General features: G+C 44.0%; 1 protein-coding gene across 1 annotated transcript; it reads right to left on the bottom strand.

Annotated features, from left to right (window-relative positions):
• Positions 1 to 621: 621 nt before the first annotated feature.
• Positions 622 to 20,312, bottom strand: LOC110529158 (L-threonine 3-dehydrogenase, mitochondrial). The gene is made up of 9 exons (XM_036984572.2): positions 18,841 to 20,312; positions 14,321 to 14,516; positions 13,605 to 13,647; positions 13,205 to 13,275; positions 9,598 to 9,747; positions 9,306 to 9,478; positions 9,007 to 9,097; positions 3,374 to 3,643; positions 622 to 2,324 (listed from the first exon to the last, which is right to left on the bottom strand). The coding sequence occupies exons 2-9, from the start codon at positions 14,502 to 14,504 to the stop codon at positions 2,185 to 2,187; spliced, it is 1,122 nt and encodes a 373-aa protein (XP_036840467.1). The 5' UTR covers positions 14,505 to 14,516; positions 18,841 to 20,312; the 3' UTR covers positions 622 to 2,184.
• Positions 20,313 to 20,954: the final 642 nt, after the last annotated feature.

The raw sequence follows: 20,954 nt of genomic DNA, 5'->3' as shown, positions 1-20,954 counted from the left end.
TTTTTTACCTTTTCAGCTTGGTGGATTTCATCTTGCAACCTTTCGGTTACCAGTCCAACGTTCTAACCACTAGGCTACCCTGCCGCCCCAACTTAAGAGGAGTGGGACAACATTCCACAGGCCACAACTCTATGTGATGGAGATGTGTGGCGCTGCAAATGGTGGTCACACCAGATACCGACTGGTTTTCTGATTCCCAGTCGTGTGAAATCCATAGACTAGGGCTGTATATAGTGCAGTAAAAGTCAGTCACGTGTCATTGCGTGTTTTGATTACATTGATGTTCCTACCCTATAGTATTTTACAGGACACCATTAACACCTTGGAACAGCTTAACATTCCTTGGCTCATACAGGAGCTGTCATGACTGTTGTACATGGCTCAACGTAACACTGGTTCATCGCAGCCCCTCCTTATGCTTCAGGTTCACCGCAGTAGCTACCCAGTCTTGTTTTTTATTTATTTATTTAACCAAATTGTCAGTCAAATGTTAATCAAATAAATGCCTCGTGATGCAGTGAAAAATTAAAGGAAGAGTCTGTTTACACTGTAACAGTGAGGAGAAAAATTAAAGGAAGAGTCTGTTTACATTGTAACAGTGAGGAGGAAAACAGTGCGTTATACTGTAGGATTGTATTGATGTTTTAATGTTGACTGTTTTCTGCCCAGGGACTACAGATGAAAATGAACTATCTATATAAAGATGGTGCAATGGCATGTTGTACACGGTCCCTAACAAATACATGGCATATTAAGAGGATACAGAAAAGAGATACTGTAATGACAAAGCAGATTTGTGATTGAAAGAACACACATTTGTTTCCAGACTTACACACAGAAAGCATTGAAGTCATTTACAACGATAGCATCCGAAAAGAAAAACATACAACCACCACAAAACCATTTCCCTTTTTAATAACATCCACATGGACCCGTTTTGGCGAACAGACGGAGTGAAAACGGACATCCCTGACAGGTCACTTACGAACTAACGGAAACAGTCAAATAGGACGCATACCAAATGGCAAATCCCTTTTATAGTGTATAGGGAATATTTAAGGAATATGGTGGACACTATCTAGGGAGTCGTTTGAGAGTCATTTGTGGAACATTCACACTTTACATACAAGCAGTGCAAGGAGCACATTGATTCAACATCATTCCCAGTCAGTTATCACCAGCAGACAGAATACATAGAAGAATGAAATCAGTGGGAAAAACAAAACCCAGCTGAAATAACATGAAATAATAGAAAAATGTGAGCTGGTACTCAATGTGTGCTTCCACACATCGATATTAAAACGCAGAATTATAACTGTTCAATGATAAAAAACCCTTTTAAAGGGTTTCAAACTGCATCATATTATATATTAGTCAAACTTAAACTTAATGTGATTATGGCCATACATTTAGGCCCTCTGATACCTGAATTCTCAGCTCTTATCAAAAACAATTATACAATCGTTAACCCCTTTACAATAGCCTTTACATAGCTCACCACAGAGAGAAGAAGGGTTCGAGCACTTAAGATTGACCAACGCTACATTCTTTGATTGTTTGCCTTGAAAATGTCACAATGGTACAATAGAGTGAACAATGCAGAGCCGTGCAAGTCAACCTCTCTGAGATGTTTCATCTAAACATGTTCTCTCAGACCCTGTGTTCTAATCCCTTTTCCCAGAAGGGGAGAGTCAAACGTCTATTTCTCACGCGACCAACCTTTACATTGTAGTAGCTTGTTCTGCCACACAGACTGAGACAGACGGAAACAGACAGAGAAATACAGAGAAAGACAAAGACAAACAAAGACAAAGAGAGGAGAGAGAGAAAACAGTGACTATTTCCAGACCAGTCTTTTTACGACCACGTTTCTCCCTCCTCTCTAACAAGTCTTCATAGACCACGTGTCTCCCTCCTCTATAACAAGTCTTCATAGACCACGTGTCTCCCTCCTCTCTAACAAGTCTTCATAGACCACGTGTCTCCCTCCTCTATAACAAGTCTTCATAGACCACATGTCTCCCTCCTCTATAACAAGTCTTCATAGACCACGTGTCTCCCTCCTCTATAACAAGTCTTCATAGACCACGTGTCTCCCTCCTCTATAACAATATTTTTTACAGTATGTACAAAGAAACAACACTAATCCAGCACGCCACCGAGAAGCACGTCACCGCTGGCCCCTCAGTTGGTCTGTGCGATGCGCGAGTCTGAGCCGATGTAGTTGAGCATGGTCTGGACGAGCTCCGGGAGGTCGTAGTCGTGTTTCCAGCCCCAGTCGTTCCGCGCGTTAGAGTCGTCAAAGTTCATTGGCCAGCTGTCAGCTGAAAAGGGAGAGAAGAGAAGAGGATCCGTTTTGTTGGGGGCATGTTCATAATGTTGGGGGCGTGCCCATAATGTTGGGGGTGTGTTCATAATGTTGGGGGCTTGTTCATAATGTTGGGGGCGTGTTCATAATGTTGGGGGCTTGTTCATAATGTGAATGTCTTTTATTACTGGCACTGACTTCGCTGACAGCTAGTTATTGAGGAAACATTTGCTTACTATATGTGGTTGTCCGTCTCACTTAGCTTCCTTAAGAATGCACTGACTGTAAGTCTCTCTGTGTAAGAGCTTCTGCTAAATGACTCACTGACTGTAAGTCTCTCTGGATCGGAGTGTCTGTTAAATGACTCACTAACTATAAGTCTCTCTGGATAACAGTGTCTGCTAAATGACTCACTGACTGTAAGTCTCTCTGGGTAAGAGCGTCTGCTAGTCTCTCTGGGTAAGAGCGTCTACTAGTCTCTCTGGGTTAGAGCGTCTGCTAATCTCTCTGGGTAAGAGCGTCTGCTAGTCTCTCTGGGTAAGAGCGTCTGCTAGTCTCTCTGGGTAAGAGCGTCTGCTAGTCTCTCTGGGTAAGAGCGTCTGCTAGTCTCTCTGGGTAAGAGCGTCTGCTAGTCTCTCTGGGTAAGATCGTCTGCTAGTCTCTCTGGGTAAGAACGTCTGCTAGTCTCTCTGGGTAAGAGCGTCTGCTAAAATAATGTCTTCTTACTCTAAAGGCTGTAAAGTAGTTAGTAAAATTGTCACATGATACTTTTGTTGCTAGTTTCTACATTTAACTCAAATATAAATGCTTGGAAGTTCAAGAGAATCTCGAAAGACCCTTCAGTGGCGCATTTAGACAAGGCTCCCTCGTTCATCGATCTTCGATCTCAAAGGTATCACCCACCAGTATCAGGATAACTTTTTCCAAAATTCCCAGAAATCCCCAGTTGGATGATTGCCAGAATCAGGAAGGAATCCTCCAACTAGGTTTTCAGGAAATAGGAATTTTGCAACCCACCCAACCAACCAGTCTGAATAAAGGATCAATTAAATGTATTGATCTTACCGATGGCCTGTCTGACTTGATCGATGTCGTAGGTGACCTCCAGGTCCGGCAGCTGTTTCTGGACCTCCTGAGCCAGCTCTTCAGGGGAAAAGCTCATGGCGTTGATGTTATAGGTCCTCATGGAGAGGGTGTCTGCGGGCGCTTCCATCATCTCCACGGTGGCACGCAGACAGTCGTCGATGTACATCATGGGCAGCCGCGTGTCTGGCTTCAGGTTGCACTCAAACTTCCCTGTTTTGACGGCATCATGGAATATGGCTACCGCGTAGTCTGGAGAAAGGGAGGAGAGGAGAGGTTTAGATAGGTTTGGTCTGATCATTGTAATTGATGACTTTCAATCTATTTAGATTATACACACAAAGATAGGGCTGTTGACCACCACAGTCACGAGTCAAATTCCACGTGACTGTTGAGTCACGGTAACTAGGTGTCTCCAAAACTGTATGGTACTCAGGGCTCTATTGTCCCTCCATCAGGCCACTAATGGCCTGGTACTCAGGGCTCTATTGGCCCTCCATCAAGCCACTAATGGCCTGGTACTCAGGGCTCTATTGTCCCTCCATCAGGTCCTAACGGTCAGGTACTCAGGGCTCTATTGTCCCTCCATCAGGTCACTAATGGCCTGGTACTCAGGGTTCTATTGTCCCTCCATCAGGTCCTAATGGCCTGGTACTCGGGGCTCTATTGTCCCTTCATCAGGTCACCAATGACCTGGTACTCAGGGCTCTATTGTCCCTCCATCAGGTCCTAACGGTCTGGTACTCAGGGCTCTATTGTCCCTCCATCAGGTCACTAATGGCCTGGTACTCAGGGTTCTATTGTCCCTCCATCAGGTCCTAACGGTCTGGTACTCAGGGTTCTATTGTCCCTCCATCAGGTCACTAATGGCCTGGTACTCAGGGTTCTATTGTCCCTCCATCAGGTCCTAATGGCCTGGTACTCAGGGCTCTATTGTCCCTCCATTAGGTCCTAATGGCCTGGTACTCAGGGCTCTATTGTCCCTTCATCAGGTCACTAATGTCCTGGTACTCAGGGCTCTATTGTCCCTCCATCAGGTCCTAACGGTCTGGTACTCAGGGCTCTATTGTCCCTCCATCAGGTCACTAATGGCCTGGTACTCAGGGTTCTATTGTCCCTCCATCAGGTACTAACGGTCTGGTACTCAGGGTTCTATTGTCCCTCCATCAGGTCACTAATGGCCTGGTACTCAGGGTTCTATTGTCCCTCCATCAGGTCACTAATGGCCTGGTACTCAGGGTTCTATTGTCCCTTCATCAGGCCACTAATGGCCTGGTACTCAGGGCTCTATTGTCCCTCCATCAGGTCCTAATGGCCTGGTACTCAGGGCTCTATTGTCCCTTCATCAGGTCACTAATGGCCTGGTACTCAGGGCTCTATTGTCCCTTCATCAGGTCACTAAGGGCCTGGTACTCAGGGCTCTATTGTCCCTTCATCAGGTCACTAAGGGCCTGGTACTCAGGGCTCTATTGTCCCTCCATCAGGTCACTAATGGCCTGGTACTCAGGGCTCTATTGTCCCTTCATCAGGTCACTAATGGCCTGGTACTCAGGGCTCTATTGTCCCTCCATCAGGTCACTAATGGCCTGGTACTCAGGGCTCTATTGTCCCTTCATCAGGTCACTAATGGCCTGGTACTCAGGGCTCTATTGTCCCTCCATCAGGTCACTAATGGCCTGGTACTCAGGGCTCTATTGTCCCTTCATCAGGTCACTAATGGCCTGGTACTCAGGGCTCTATTGTCCCTTCAACAGGTCACTAATGTCCTGGTACTCAGGGCTCTATTGTCCCTCCATCAGGTCACTAATGGCCTGGTACTCAGGGCTCTATTGTCCCTTCATCAGGTCACTAATGGCCTGGTACTCAGGGCTCTATTGTCCCTCCATCAGGTCACTAATGGCCTGGTACTCAGGACTCTATTGTCCCTTCATCAGGTCACTAATGGCCTGGTACTCAGGGCTCTATTGTCCCTCCATCAGGTCAATAATGGCCTGGTACTCAGGGCTCTATTGTCCCTCCATCAGGTCACTAATGGCCTGGTACTCAGGGCTCTATTGTCCCTCCATCAGGTCACTAAGGGCCTGGTACTCAGGGCTCTATTGTCCCTCCATCAGGTCACTAATGGCCTGGTACTCAGGGCTCTATTGTCCCTTCATCAGGTCACTAATGTCCTGGTACTCAGGGCTCTATTGTCCCTCCATCAGGTCCTAACGGTCTGGTACTCAGGGCTCTATTGTCCCTCCATCAGGTCACTAATGGCCTGGTACTCAGGGCTCTATTGTCCCTCCATCAGGTCACTAATGGCCTGGTACTCAGGGCTCTATTGTCCCTTCATCAGGTCACTAATGGCCTGGTACTCAGGGCTCTATTGTCCCTTCAACAGGTCACTAATGGCCTGGTACTCAGGGCTCTATTGTCCCTCCATCAGGTCACTAATGGCCTGGTACTCAGGGCTCTATTGTCCCTTCATCAGGTCACTAATGGCCTGGTACTCAGGGCTCTATTGTCCCTCCATCAGGTCACTAATGGCCTGGTACTCAGGACTCTATTGTCCCTTCAACAGGCCACTAATGACCTGGTACTCAGGGTTCTATTGTCCCTCCATCAGGCCACTAATGGCCTGGTACTCAGAGCTCTATTGTCCCTTCATCAGGTTACTAAGGGCCTGGTACTCAGGGCTCTATTGTCCCTTCATCAGGTCACTAACGGCCTGGTACTCAGGGCTCTATTGTCCCTCCATCAGGTCACTAAGGGCCTGGTACTCAGGGCTCTATTGTCCCTCCATCAGGTCACTAAGGGCCTGGTACTCAGGGCTCTATTGTCCCTCCATCAGGTCACTAATGGCCTGGTACTCAGGGCTCTATTGTCCCTCCATCAGGCCACTAACGGCGTGGTACTCAGGGCTCTATTGTCCCTCCATCAGGTCACTAATGACCTGGTACTCAGGGTTCTATTGTCCCTCCATCAGGTCCTAATGGCCTGGTACTCAGGATTCTATTGTCCCTTCATCAGGTCACTAATGGCCTGGTACTCAGGGCTCTATTGTCCCTCCATCAGGTCCTAATAGCCTGGTACTCAGGGTTCTATTGTCCCTTCATCAGGTCACTAATGGCCTGGTACTCAGAGCTCTATTGTCCCTCTAACCACTCTGACATCAATGCTAATGCAATGGAAAATCAAATCGAACACTTTCATAAGAGCCAGTGAATAGGATGAGCTGATGTGCAGTGAGATTCGGCTCCTCGTAGCTGGTTGATGCATGGGAATGATATAACTGCTCCTATTAGTCATGTTGCGCAACACTTCAATAGGTTACGCAATTCTATAGTTACGCTTTCTATAGGCTAGGCCTACTATATTTATTTCTCGACTTTACTAATATTAAGCACATTGCTTCTCTTTACAACAGGAGTATAGCCTACCTGGCTGGCATGAAAATGAACCGCAGGGAAAGTGTCTTCCGTTTGCTATTCAAGTGCTTCTGGTTGACGTGTATTTTCTTTATCTTGGCCCTGTTCTGACAGATGCATTATGGTCCAATCTAAATCAAAACTAATTTCACACATTATTTATTACATGTAAAGACCAGATTAAATTGAGAATAGTCAGTCTGATGAGTGACAATATTATCACTTGTGAATGATGTGTGCAGTCTGAGGCAGTCAACTTTTTCAAATCATAGTTGCATGCATCATGTAGCCTCGCCCATAGACAATCAATTCATAACTCAAATTAATTTTGATGCCCAGTGTGTGAAGTCTATATGTTTGGTATCACAGCATCATGTAGCCTCGCCCATAGACCAATATGTTTCGATAAGGTTGGTATCACAGCATCATGTAGTCTAGTCTATAGACATATATGTTTTGATAAGGTTGCCAAATAACTCCAAACGTTGCCAATAGGCCTCGGACCCATGGAACTTCACAATTGCCCCTGGTGTTCTCCCTACGATCTGGAACGACACCATGTCTTCCCCCTACAAGAAGGAGGAGATCCTTCTGACTTAGATAACTAACATTCAATTTCCAAACAATCTCGATTATTCAAAGTTTTAGACTCTCTGGCCAATCAAAGAACATGTTTAAATTCTCACTCCATTATACATTTGGACCAATCAGGTTTTAGACCAGGACAAAGCACGGTTTCAGCTGCTACTCTTGTTCTAGATGATGTGTTAATGAACCTGCTTAGATTATACAAATCATTGTGCAGCCTTATTTATAGACCAAGGCCTTTGATACTGTTGACCATCACACTCTGATTCAAAGGTTGAAATAGGCCTGGATCAGGTATCTTGCAAGTGCTTTGCAAATTATTTCTCAGACAGGATTCAATATGTAGCTGGTGGCAGGTAGCCTAGTGGTTAGAGCGTTGGGCCAGTAACCAAAAGGTTGCTGGATCGAATCCCCGAAATGACAAGGTAAAAAAAAAAAATAATCTGTCGTTCTGCCCCCTGAACAAGGCAGTTAACCCACTGTTATCCACCAGGTCTAGATAATCCACCAGGTCTAGATAATCCACCAGGTCTAGATAATCCTAGGTTCTCTTGACTACTTCTATAAATAATATTGGTCTTTCTGTTAACTTGTAACAGTCATTATGTATTCCCATTGTCCCAACTGTTCACCAGGCTATGTTAGAGCTGCAATCCGCTTTACAGAAAGCGTACAGTACAATATGTTACACATTTGTGAAACGTATGATATGTTACGTAATCTAGCTAGCTGGCTAATGTTAGCTAGCTGGCTAATGTTAGCTAGCTGGCTAATGTTAGCTAGCTGGCTAATGTTAGCTAGGCTAGGGGTTCGTGTTAAGGTTAGGTTTAGGTTAAAGGGTTAGCTAGAAGGGTTAAGTTTAGGAGTTACGTTAAATGGATAATGTTAGGGATAGGGGAAGAGTTAGCTAACATGCTAAGTAGTTGCAAAGTAGCAAGTAGGTGAAAAAATGCTAATTAGCTAATATTGTCTGTGATGAGATTCGAACTTGCAACCTTTGGGTTGCTAAACGATCGCATTATACGCCCAACCACCCTACTTTCGTTTTTGCCTTAAGTAACCATCTGTCTCATCTAACCATACCAAACGTAACATGTCATACTAATTTGAGTGTCCAGTGTTACGTCTAGTGTATGAGACCAGGCTGTGTCCAGGGAGTTTACTAGCTTGTACATCAAGCTGCCTCACACTGGCTACAGAAACAGGACATTCAGGAAAATCCTGGCATAGACAAGACTAACTTCCTTACAGTTACCAAAGCAACAACCACAACCCCGTCCCAAAGTGAGGTTACCAAGCATGGTGGGAGGGGTGTGTCGAGGAGGGCAGGGGTTGAGACATGGGTTACATACTGCATCACGTTCTCACATCATCACCCTGGCTAAAATTGCCGAAGGCCATAACGATAATGTTCTAGAACATGTCCCCATTACATAAACTCCAACGACACGTTGAAGTCAGGAGGCAGAAGTTCTACAACATGTCCCTGTTAGATAACCCCCAACGACACGTTGAAGTCAGGAGGGGTGGACTCAAATAGTGTTATGACAGTGAGGAGCCTGGTGTTCCGCTTTGTTGTGTGTGTGTGTGTGGGGGGGGGGTGTCTCTCTAACTCACCTGTCGTTCCTCCTCCAGGCTGTGAGTCAGCAGATATGATTCCTGGGTAGCGCAGACAGCGGAAGTCAAGGCCGTAGCGGTGGTGGTAGTACTGTTGGAGGGATGACAGGCAATAAGAGTTAGGATGTTTCACTTATAGCGACATTACAGACCAATGATTTCAGATGATTTGAAGGGGTCAAATTCTTGGTACATGTAAATGGGGAATTAAGGTGATTCTGGTTCTGGACTGAGGTTGAATGGCTTGAGGCTGAATGCTGATTGGTAATTTCTTCTGTATTCATGTGTTTTTATCTCACCTCTCCCATGAGCTCTGCGTGAACCTTGGAGACTCCATAGATGGTCCTGGGTCTCTGGACACAGAGGTCAGGGGTCGGGTTCCGGGGTGAGGTGGGCCCAAAGGCTCCGATGGTGCTGGGGACGAACAGACGCAGGCCGTGCTCCGCTGCAATGTCCAGGATGTTGTGGAGACCTGACGAACAGGAAGTTCACAGTTACTCTCTTTGGGCACCTCACAGGCCAGGTTAAAAGGAACCTTTGGTGTGGCAAGGATCTAGGCTGAGCCAAGATGACGGTTTCTCCATTGCTCACCAGTGATGTTGACGTCGCGAGCCAGAGATACGTTGGCCTCTCCCACGGCGCTGAGCAGGGCACTGTAATGGACCAACCACGTGATGCGGTTGTTCACCACAATCTCACGCAGGTTCTTATAGTCCAGGATGTCAGAGTAGATGAAGGGGCCTGAGGAGAAACAGGAAGCACCATAGAAACAACAAGCATCAATATAAAACAGTGGTCTCACTTAAAGCCCCAAGTATAATTGTAATGTCTTCTGGATTTTGGATGAGAATTACTAATAGTACTCATGATAACGGTTGGTTAAACAGTGCCCTGGACAATTCCTATAGACTTACTTAGTAGTGGCTGGCCCTGCATCAGTCAATGTAGCAGACAGTTCATTACAGGTTATTGACTAACCAATCACCATTCATCAAGCATTGTAGTAGACAGTTTTGACCAATCAATCACCATTCATGAACTGTTCAAAACACATTCACTTCCTGGTGACGTTCTGTACAAGAAGCTTTTCACAAGGATCAATATCACAACTAACCAAATCATTCCCTAATTTAACTACGGAACCCTCCAGATGTCTTTTCAATTAACATTTCAGAAATGTTAAAGCAAACTACGGACAAGTTTACATTCTCCTGAATTAATGAATTAATAAATGTAACATTAGCCAAACGGGAATCAGATTAATGCTTCCTTCCTGGTTGTAACGACTAGGGCTGTAGCGGTCACAAAATGTATTCAGCCGGTGATTGTCAAGCAAATATAACTGTCGGTCTCACAGTAATTGACCGTTAATTAACATAAACACACTTAGCATCTCATGGCTTCCACGCACAGCCTACAAGCCACTGATGCAGACCTTTGGAACATCTACATTTTAAAAAGTCTAATAAATCCATGTAATATAGTCTACACCAACACAATACATCCATTATTTATTTTAGTCAGGTCTAATTAAGCATGATGTAACATGTACGCTAATAAAAAACTGGTGACAAATAGCGCCGGAGAGGGGGAGAGGCTCCTGCCTCAGGACACTCAGGACACCAACCAGAGGGACAGTCCCGAGGACCAGAAGTAGACTTGACAGCACCCCCTCCCTGATGAGCGGTTCCAGCCGCAGGACGCCGGCCAGTGGGTTGGTCCCGGGGACCAGGAGCAGGCCGGTCGTCTCTGCTGAGGCGCGGGAACCTGACGAGCCGGCTGAGGCACGGGAGCCTGACGAGCCGGCTGAGGCTTACGAACCTGTCAAGCCAGCTGAGTTTTGAAAGCCTGACGAGCCAGCTGAGGCATCCCTGGTAACTCTGGGAGCGGCCCATGGAACAGATGTCACCAGTAAAAAAAAACTGTTTCTTCCCTTTGGTGAGGCGTTATTCTGTAACTTGTACGCTAATAAACGGGATGCAAGTACAGGGAGTGAATTTAGTAAATAAATGAACATGGAACAAAACGAGAAACGTGAGTAGTGTACAGACATGAATCATACAACCAGAAACAATAACGCCTGAGGAAAGAACCAAAGGGAGTGACAGATATAGTGGAGGTAATCAAGGAGGTGATGGAGCCCAGGTAGAGTCTCGTGAGGTGCAGGTGAGCGTAACAATGGTGATAGGTGTGCATAATAATGAAAAAACTGGCGACAACGAGTGCCAGAGAGGGGGAGAGGGAGTAGACATGACACATGATATGAAGACATTTTAGCTATTTCAGAAGAACAGAATAGCATATTCTGAGTTGTCCTTATGTCAGGTCCTGATCAATTGAAAAAAAGCTGAATAAAATCGAACGGATATTTTATCCAAATGATTTGAGGGAGTGTTGCACATGCAGCTATTCTGTGTTGAGAGGTTAACAAAGACACAGGTATTTTGATTCTTATACATTGTAAGGTTGCATGATGCGACTCGGGTCTTTCTCACAGGCTACAAGTGAAGACAGACACATCGGGGAAGCATCCTTATCCAATTCCGAGGCGCATATTGAAGATATTGGAAGAACTGTCCACATTTACTTTTCGTCAGCCAACTAAGATGAGTAGGCCTAACGAACAGCAAAAACACTAGCCTCTGTCAATCTACTATCCCTCATAGTACCAAAGTTGACCTATTGACCTCTGTGAGAGAAATAAATATTCCAAACATAGTCGGGGACAGTTGTGGGATGTGATAGATCCCACATTAATACAACCACTAGCAATGTGGCTGACGCAACAGATAGATAGAGCCCACATTAATACAACCACTAGCAATGTGGCTGACGCAACAGATCAAAACACTTAGCTTTCAATATTGATAAACTATTAGTCTATTTCTCCATATTATAAGTGCTGCAATGCTCACATGGCAATAGGTAGAAGTAGGTACATGGTAGAAGTAGGTACATGGCAGTAGGTAGAAGTAGGTACATGGTAGAAGTAGGTACATGGTAGAAGTAGGTACATGGCAGTAGGTAGAAGTAGGTACATGGTAGAAGTAGGTACATGGCAGTAGGTAGAAGTAGGTACATGGTAGAAGTAGGTACATGGTAGAATTAGGTACATGGCAGTAGGTAGAAGTAGGTACATGGTAGAAGTAGGTACATGGCAGTAGGTAGAAGTAGGTACATGGCAGTAGGTAGAAGTAGGTACATGTCAGTAGGTACATGGCAGTAGGTAGATGTCGTGAAATTTGTTTGATTAAGAATGGACCATTATGATTCACCTGTCTGAAACAGGGGCAGCGGGAAAAAATGTGATTTTCCCTGTGGTTTAATTTCCATGCCAGCCAGGTAGGCTATACTCCTGTTGTAAAGATAAGCAATGTGCTTAATATCAGGAAAGTTGAGAAATACATAATAGTAGGCCTAGCCTATAGAAAGCTGATGGAATCCTCCTCTTTTTAATAGAGGCCATCACACTATTTTATCACGCAATTGCATAGCCTATTGAAATGTTATGCAACATGAGCTCATGGGCTCTCATGAAGTGTTTAAATTAGATTTTCAAATACATTTCCGTTGATGTCAGAGGGACAATAGAGTGGTGAGTACCAGGCAATTAGCAAGTTTAGTAGGCTACTAATGACCATCAGCAGCATCAGAGCTTGGAGAAGCCTAATTATTGAATAAACGGTCACGTGGAATTTGACTGCCTTCATAACTCGTGTGGTGTGTGTGGTGGAAATACGGTCACCGAAACAGCCCTAGTAACACCATAATTTAGCCCGTTAGCTGGTGAGCTGATCAGACGCCAACAGAATATTTACACAGTCTGGTGAATGAACAACCTAGAACAACCTAGTCTGACGTCAACCCAGTGTGATGCAAATACAGCCAGATCGGTAGATAGACAGACCGGTCGACTTCAGTAGCACAGTAAACCACCATCCTACTTCAACACATGCCATTGTGTGCCTGTAGTCTCACCTCACAGACATCACGCCGTATTCACAACAGACCAATTGAGTAATACTCTTAAGTGTCTCAGAGTAGGAGTGCTGATATAGGATCAGGTCCCCTCTGTCCGTGAAATCTTGGTTGTTCACTGTGATCTAAAGGGCAAAACTGATCCTAGATCAGCAGATGCTTGAAACTGTGTATAACGTCTGAGAGGTTATATTGTGTTGACATGTTGTGTATCACTCACCGCTGTAGAAAACGTGGCTTGGAGGCTTCCTGATATCTGACAGGATTACATTCTTGTTTCCAAACCGCTTCCTGGGAAACAGGAAGTTACATTTAAAAACACAAGAAGAAGAAGAAGAAGAAGAAGAGGATGCTTGACTAAAACATTCCCTCCTAAAGACTACGTTCAGTGGTTGGTTCTTGATCACTGGGTTACCACAGTGCTTTGAAGGCTTTATGTATGCTATACAAAGGCTTTATAAGTTGTAGTTTGTTTTAAGTGGGACCTAGATTAAGTACTAATAATAAGCATCCAAATATGATCCTAAATTAATGTATACCATATGTATATACTGTTAATAAACAGCAACACTTGTAGAAGGGCAAGCATACGCTATTACAGAACACTGTAATGGTCTTACCTCAACCTTTTAGCCAGCCCTACCCCCAACTGTCCAAGGCCGCCTGAGGGAGGGAAAGAGGGAGGGAGGGAGACAGAGAGAGACAGAGACATAGACAGAGACAAAAGAAAAAACACATTACTATTAGAGGACATTAGAGACGTTATCGTTACAGATCAGCAACATGACGACAGGGTTGCCGTGGAGATCAGGATACGTCAGGTTAAGTCAGGCGTAGAGAATCTACATCGGAGAAGGAGAAGGCCCTAGCTTCACACCTGCAGCTGTTCTGTTCACACAACAAACCAACCTCTTCATCAATACAGCTATCTGTTGCTTGGGAGTCTCGTTTAGTTTAAGTTAGACAACGTGTCTTTACTTAGATAAACCATAGATAGAGGTCCTATTGTGTTAGGTTGTAAGGTTGTGTAATTAAGGTTCGCTTCCCACAAATAGAGCTATGCCTGTCTGTTGCTTGAGAATCCTTGTTAATGTTCAGTTAGACAAACCTCATCTTATTCAGAGAGAAATTGTGTTATTGAGGTTAGTCCCACAGACTACAGCTAGCTTGAGAGTCATTAGAGGAAGATGCTTCTTCAAATCATTAATAAGAGATTCTATTGTGTTATGTTTCTTCCTTTAGGTGATCTCTCAGGGGGGGGGAGGGGGGGGAGGGGGGGGGGGGGGGGGAGGGGGGGGGGGGGGTCTTAACTGAGTGATTCATTGATTGGTCTTACCTGTGATGAGAACCTTGGGGTGGTCCGTCTCGGAGAAGGACACGGAGTGGAAGCTGGCGTCCGAGGTGACCTGGCGGGGCGAGAAGCTGATGGTCCGTACGGCCACTGTGATTGGCTGACAGCCACATCCTGGGTTCAGGAGGGCCTGCTTGGCCACCTTGCTGAGAGTTCTAATAACAGGCATCTTGACAGTCACCTAAAGGAGGAGGATGGGGGGGACATTGTAAGGACCCCACTCACCTGAATACTTTACAAATAAGTAGAATGCTTTTGTTGTCAAGGACTCAAACTCATGGTTCAGAATACATTACCTATAATAAATGTTTTTATTTGCTAGCTACAGATACAATTAAAACATATTGGATCATCAATCAGATGCATTGATCCACCATCAATCTTTTGCTAATTTGCAGCATCAGACCTCAGATGGGCTAAAGGTATTGGGCTGAATAAATAAAAGTTAAATAAAAAATATATAAACAGAAGTGGGGGGGGCAGAAAGTACACAAGAAATCTGAATACTTTACACTAGAGGAATGTCTGTCATAAAATCCTAGAGCAAAACAATTGACATGTATGTGTTCCTGAGAGTCTCACCTTTGCACATATTAAGATGTTGGGACGCTACAGACAGAAGTTGTCAGATCGGCTGTACCGACTTCAGATGCTTGTGGGGGTCTTAGAGCAAAATAAGGAATTGTGTTTGTCAGAGTCTCAACTTTCCACAGATGAGACCCTGTAGGCCAAACCGTTCGAACGCTACAGACGATTTTGTGAGAAGGCAAATTTTCGGAGTGTCTCAAGGCCTGACCAACACTACTCTAGCTCTGTCACAGCAGATGCGGAAGTGCAAGATAGGCTTGTGGTGGATTGAGACGCATTCCAATGCAAAAAAACCCAGATATCTATAGCTTAAACTGACAGATTTTGCTGGGGATTAAAAAAATAAATTAAAAAAATTAAATTAAAAAAAAGATTTCCGCGTGGGTGCGGACATCAACCTTAGCGGGTTAACTTATTGTCCTGCTGAAAGGTGAATTCATCTCCCAGTGTCTGGTGGAAAGCAGACTGAACCAGGTTTTCCTCTAGGATTTTGCATGTTTCTGTTTATTTTTTTGTCCTGAAAAAACTCCCCAGTCCTTAACAATTACAAGCATACCCATAACATGATGCAGCTGTGCTTGAATATACGGAGAGTGCTACTCAGTAATGTGTTTTATTGGATTTGACCCAAACATAACACTTTGTATTCAGGACAAAATGTTAATTGCCTCGCCATATTTTTTGCAAATGAGATGCATTTTCTGTACAGGCCTAATTCTTTTCACTTAGTCAATTAGAGTACTGTAACTACAATATTGTTGATCCGTCCTCAGTTTTCTTCTATCAGCGTCAGATCGTTTAACTGTGTGGGTTGCAGGTGAGATTACAGGGTACAGTGAAATCTCAGCCTCCCCCACTCCAACATGCAGGATTAGTGAAATAATACAATGAAAATGGTAATTAAACAATAGAAATAGAATCACAACCATTAAAGTCTAACTGTTTTTTAGTCACCATTGGCAACATGGGGAAATCCCTGAGTGGTGTCCTTCTTCTCTGGCTACTGAGTTAGGAAGGATGCCTGTATCTTTGTAGTGTCTGGGTGTATTGATACACCGATAACATATTGCAGCCTGAATTTAAATACATTTAGTTAATTACATGCCTCAAATGGTGATGTTCACTGACCATTCAATATCTTTTTTCCAGGTTCAGTGTTTTCACATGCCTACAATCATTAGGGCAAATAATAGTAGCAGGCGTGCAAAACCACTCAATGTGCAAATATGGTGCAGCTATGACTCGCTCTTGTCCCGCTATGACTCGATCTCGTCTCGTTATGACTCGCTCTCATCCCGCTATGACTCGCTCTCGTCTCGTTATGACTCGCTCTCGTCCCGCTTTGACTCGCTCTCGTCCCGCTATGACTCGCTCTCGTCCCGCTATGACTCGCTCTCGTCCCGCTATGACTCGCTCTCGTCCCGCTATGACTCGTAATGTATCTAACTCTAGCCTAGTCTAATTTGTCTAATTGAATAAACACTTTTCATTTGGTCTGCGTCTGCCAAGAACATTCAAACATATAGTGTAGTGTAGCCATGAAGTGATTGGCCTCATTTTCCCCACAGTTGCAAGTGCAACATAATAAATTGTCCTTGATACTCATTTTACTCGCTGAATGAATTCCTCTTTCAAGGTAAATTAGCGCCCTCATGCATCTCCATCTGTTGAGCCAAGCCTAGCACATTGAGACAATGAGAACCTCTAGCAACCCAGAGGGTTGTGTGTTCAAATCTCATCACGGACAACTTCAGCATTTAACTACTTACCATGTTGGCTTCCCCTAACCTAAACCCTAACATTAACCTCTAATGCTAGCTAACGTTAGCATAAGTCATCTATCTAACATTAGCCAGAACAAATTGGATTTCATAACATATTATACGTTTTGCAATTCGTACCATTTGTACATTTAGAAAATTAGTATACATACTGTACAAATTTCAATTTGTAACATATCATGCGGAAAGGATGACAGACATTCACTAATTAATACAAAGCCTACCATACAAAACGTAATGTATACTAAAGATTTACGTACAGAATCATACGAAATGCCCTGAGATCACGTTGAGCCAAGGACTGGCTATGTAAACGCAGCATTCCTATAGCCAAAGGCTTTAGTTAAAGTCGGAAGTTTACATACACTTAGGTTGGAGTCATTAAAACTTGTTTTTCAACCACTCCACAAATTTCTTGTTAACAAACTATAGTTTTGGCAAGTCGGTTAGGACATCTACTTTGTGCATGACACAAGTCATTTTTCCAACAATTGTTTACAAACAGATTATTTCACTTAAAATTCACTGTATCACAATTCCAGTGGGTCAGAAGTTTACATACACTAAGTTGACTGTGCCTTCAAACAGCTTGGAAAATTCCAGAAAATGATGTCATGGCTTTAGAAGCTTCTGATAGGCTAATTGACATAATTTGAGTCAATTGGAGGTGTACCTGCGAATGTATTTCAAGGCCTACCTTCAAACTCAGTGCCTCTTTGCGAGAAAAATCAAAAGAAATCAGACCTCAGAAAACATTGTAGACCTCCACAAGTCTGGTTCATCCTTGGGAGCAATTTCCAAACGCCTGAAGGTACCACGTTCATCTGGACAAAGACTAGCACGCAAGTATAAACACCATGGGACCACACAGCCGTCATACCGCTCAGGAAGGAGATGCGTTATGTCTCCAAGAAATTAAGGTACTTTGGTGCGAAACTTGCAAATCAATCCCAGAACAACAGCAAAGGACCTTGTGAAGATGCTGGAGGAAACAAGTACAAACGTATCTACATCCACAGTAAATTAGTCCTATATCGACATAACCTGAAAGGCCGCTCAGCAAGGAAGAAGCCACTGCTCCAAAACCCTGATAAAAAAGCCAGACTATGGCTTGCAAACTGCACATGGGGACAAAGATCGTACTTTTTGGAGAAATGTCCTCTGGTCTGATAACTTGGCTATAGACACTGGGTACCTGTATTGAGTAGATGTGCAAGAGTACGACGTCGTTGAGGTAGATATGTACACGTAACATATTGATATGCACTATTGAGTCGTTTCATCTTACTGTGCAAAGGGAAGGCATGCAGGCGGCTGGCTATACAAGCTGCAAATGCGTCAATTTCCTCCTTTACTCTATTTAATAGAGAGAAGGCAACAACAACAAAAAACAGGAAAAATGTGTACTTTGTTCATGAAACACCATTTACCACCACCATGCTAGAGTAGGTAATGCTAGTCCCGGTTGTTGCATTTCACTTTCAGCCAATCAATTATTTTTCCCGCCTTCTCGCCATTAAATTGAGTTGAGGAAATGGATGCCTTTGCAGTTGAATGGAGAATGTGTAATGTAAGAAATTGGTCCACGGGGAGTAAATGAATACATTCCCTTTGGACGGTAAGATTAAACTGCTCAATATCGCCATCTACCGGGCTTTGGTCCAACTCCTCACACTGGTTCATATGAACGGTGTCCTGGGACTGATTGAAAAAGCCTACACCGAACAAAGGCCGGGTATCGGCCACGTAACGGAAATGCTATAAATCACTTTGGCAGGTTTTAATTTCAAGCATTATTGTAATATCTTCTTCTCTATATCGTCTTATTTGCTTAGGATACTTTTTTTTGGAACGAAGGTTAGATGTGCCAACAGTTGAATCGATCGAGTTGTTTTAATTCTACTAGATTGCTGATTTCGAGAAATATTAACAATAAGCGACAGTCTCTATAATATAGTTATTTATATCCTTAAAATATCCTTAAAATAAAAGTTCTAATTTGCGCCAGCATAAAAAAAACTCAATGTTTTCCCATATAATTGTCCATTTTGCTTCAAGAAATTTGAATAAAACCCCAATTCAGTTTACACAACATATCTGCTTTAACTTAATACGTTAAAATGAATAATTACTCACCAAATAAATTGTCTGGATCTTTATGCAATTCGAAGAGTGTTTCTTGTTTCTTTGCGCCTTGGTTAGGTATGCTTCTCCCCAAGTTTGGCTGGTCCGTCCTCTTCGCTGTCAACTAGACAAGCTATACGACGCTCGTAAGTTTTCATAAATTATGTCTCAGCACCAGGCGTTATATATCAGCAGAAGCCATCTGGGTTCAAGAGAAGCCGGTTTCCCCTCGGATTGGCGGAGCCTCGGAGGTGCGGTCCCACTGCCGCGCCGAGTCCACACCCACATGACGTCAATGAGGGGAGTGTTCTGTCAGGATATTGACTGAGCCTGCACACCAACTCAACGACTATATGTGAAAATCTGAGGCCCCACTCAAACCTAACCCGTAAATATAGAACATGCACTATAGGCTACAGTCAAATACGGCAGAACGATTTTTTAACAGGGGGTGCAGGATTTTTTGTTGTTGCCTGATTTAGTTTCTGCTGATAATTTCCGTCATTTTGTAAGGCTTTTTGTTAGTCAACTTGTCTATAATTAGATACATACAGCTTATCTTTTGTCATTATATTTTGCCCTAGAAGACTAAATCAACCCTTGTTCAACAGAATAATGTAATAGATCGATGGAATAAATGCTTAAATCTAGTTGACATCGGTAAAGTTCTCGGTCATCTTTCGCGGTGCAAATACGTTTAGGGGAGGAAAATACAATAAAGCGAAAAAAAAAACGGGAAAGATTATATATATATATATTTTAAGTACTATCTGCTTTTATGATGAAGACAGATACAATCTGTAGAGGTGCTAACTGACTATTGCGCTCTCTCACGATGCAGAAATAAATTCAGCATATTTCTCCGCTCCTGTTCCCAGGTCCAAATTTAGCCTACATTTGGAGTATCATTTTACTGCAAGAAACGCTTAATTCTGCAGAAGTTATTAAGGGTTAGGGTTAGGGTTAGGTGACGTCATAAACAGGGTAGTGGGGAGTTATTAAGGTAATGTGAGAAGTTATAGACCTACAGTCAGTGTCCAGATTTCAGTTTCCATTTAACCCATCTAAACAGCAGGCTACAGTTCCCTTGACGTGCCACAAGGCCTATTTTGAAATCCCATCTTGTGAATGTTGAATTTGTATAGCGCCTCACAATCACCACACAACACAGCCGGCACTCACAATCACCACACAACACAGCCGGCACTGCTGCCTCACAATCACCACACGACACAGCCGGCACTCACAATCACCACACGACACAGCCGGCACTCACAATCACCACACGACACAGCCGGCACTCACAATCACCACACGACACAGCCGGCACTGCTGCCTCACAATCACCACACAACACAGCCGGCACTCACAATCACCACACAACACAGCCGGCACTCACAATCACCACACAACACAGCCGGCACTCACAATCACCACACAACACAGCCGGCACTCACAATCACCACACAACACAGCCGGCACTGCTGCCTCACAATCACCACACAACACAGCCGGCACTCACAATCACCACACAACACAGCCGGCACTCACAATCACCACACGACACAGCCGGCACTCACAATCACCACACAACACAGCCGGCACTCACAATCACCACACAACACAGCCTGCACTCACAATCACCACACAGCATCATTTAGCGATTGGCTGTGTTGGCTATTTGGCGCGAGTACAGTTAAACCCTAACATTTAGGTTTATGCACTAAGACCGAAAAACCCTCAATGTAGCCTATAGATATAAATTGCACAAGAATGATACATTCATAAAACATGTTAAGGTACTGTTTCTCTTTATTCAACCCGCCCGCCCTTCAGCCAGGCAATATTGAATGACCCGTAACCCGCCCGGACTGCGGGTTATGACTCAAGCCGCTCATCACTATTGTCACTAGTGTGAAGGGACATGAGGGAGAGGTGACAAAACTGAAAAAAAATGCCACAAAAAAACCTCCTCCTCTAATGTCTGGAAGTCAAATTTCTTGCACAGTCTATTTGCAAAAAAAAAAAAAAAAAAATGATACTGAGTCAACCAGTGATTTCTGTAATTGTGGTAAGAAGCGTTATTCCGGTATACTGTGTAATGTATTACCTCAGAGCTGGTATTT

Source organism: Oncorhynchus mykiss, chromosome 8 (genome assembly GCF_057628025.1).
Source record: "Oncorhynchus mykiss isolate SJ-2025 chromosome 8, ASM5762802v1, whole genome shotgun sequence".
NCBI lineage: Eukaryota > Metazoa > Chordata > Actinopteri > Salmoniformes > Salmonidae > Oncorhynchus > Oncorhynchus mykiss.
This window is presented reverse-complemented; position numbering and strand designations above follow the sequence as displayed.

Bases quoted from the DNA above. Each gene is read 5' to 3' on its own strand.
- LOC110529158 (XM_036984572.2), bottom strand. From the start codon at position 14,504: ATGCCTGTTATTAGAACTCTCAGCAAGGTGGCCAAGCAGGCCCTCCTG. The intron at 9,748-13,204 runs GTGAGTGATACA...GTTTCTCCTCAG, and splicing joins AAGCCACGTTTTCTACAGCG to GCCCCTTCATCTACTCTGAC. The intron at 9,098-9,305 runs GTGAGATAAAAA...TCCCTCCAACAG, and splicing joins ACGCAGAGCTCATGGGAGAG to TACTACCACCACCGCTACGG.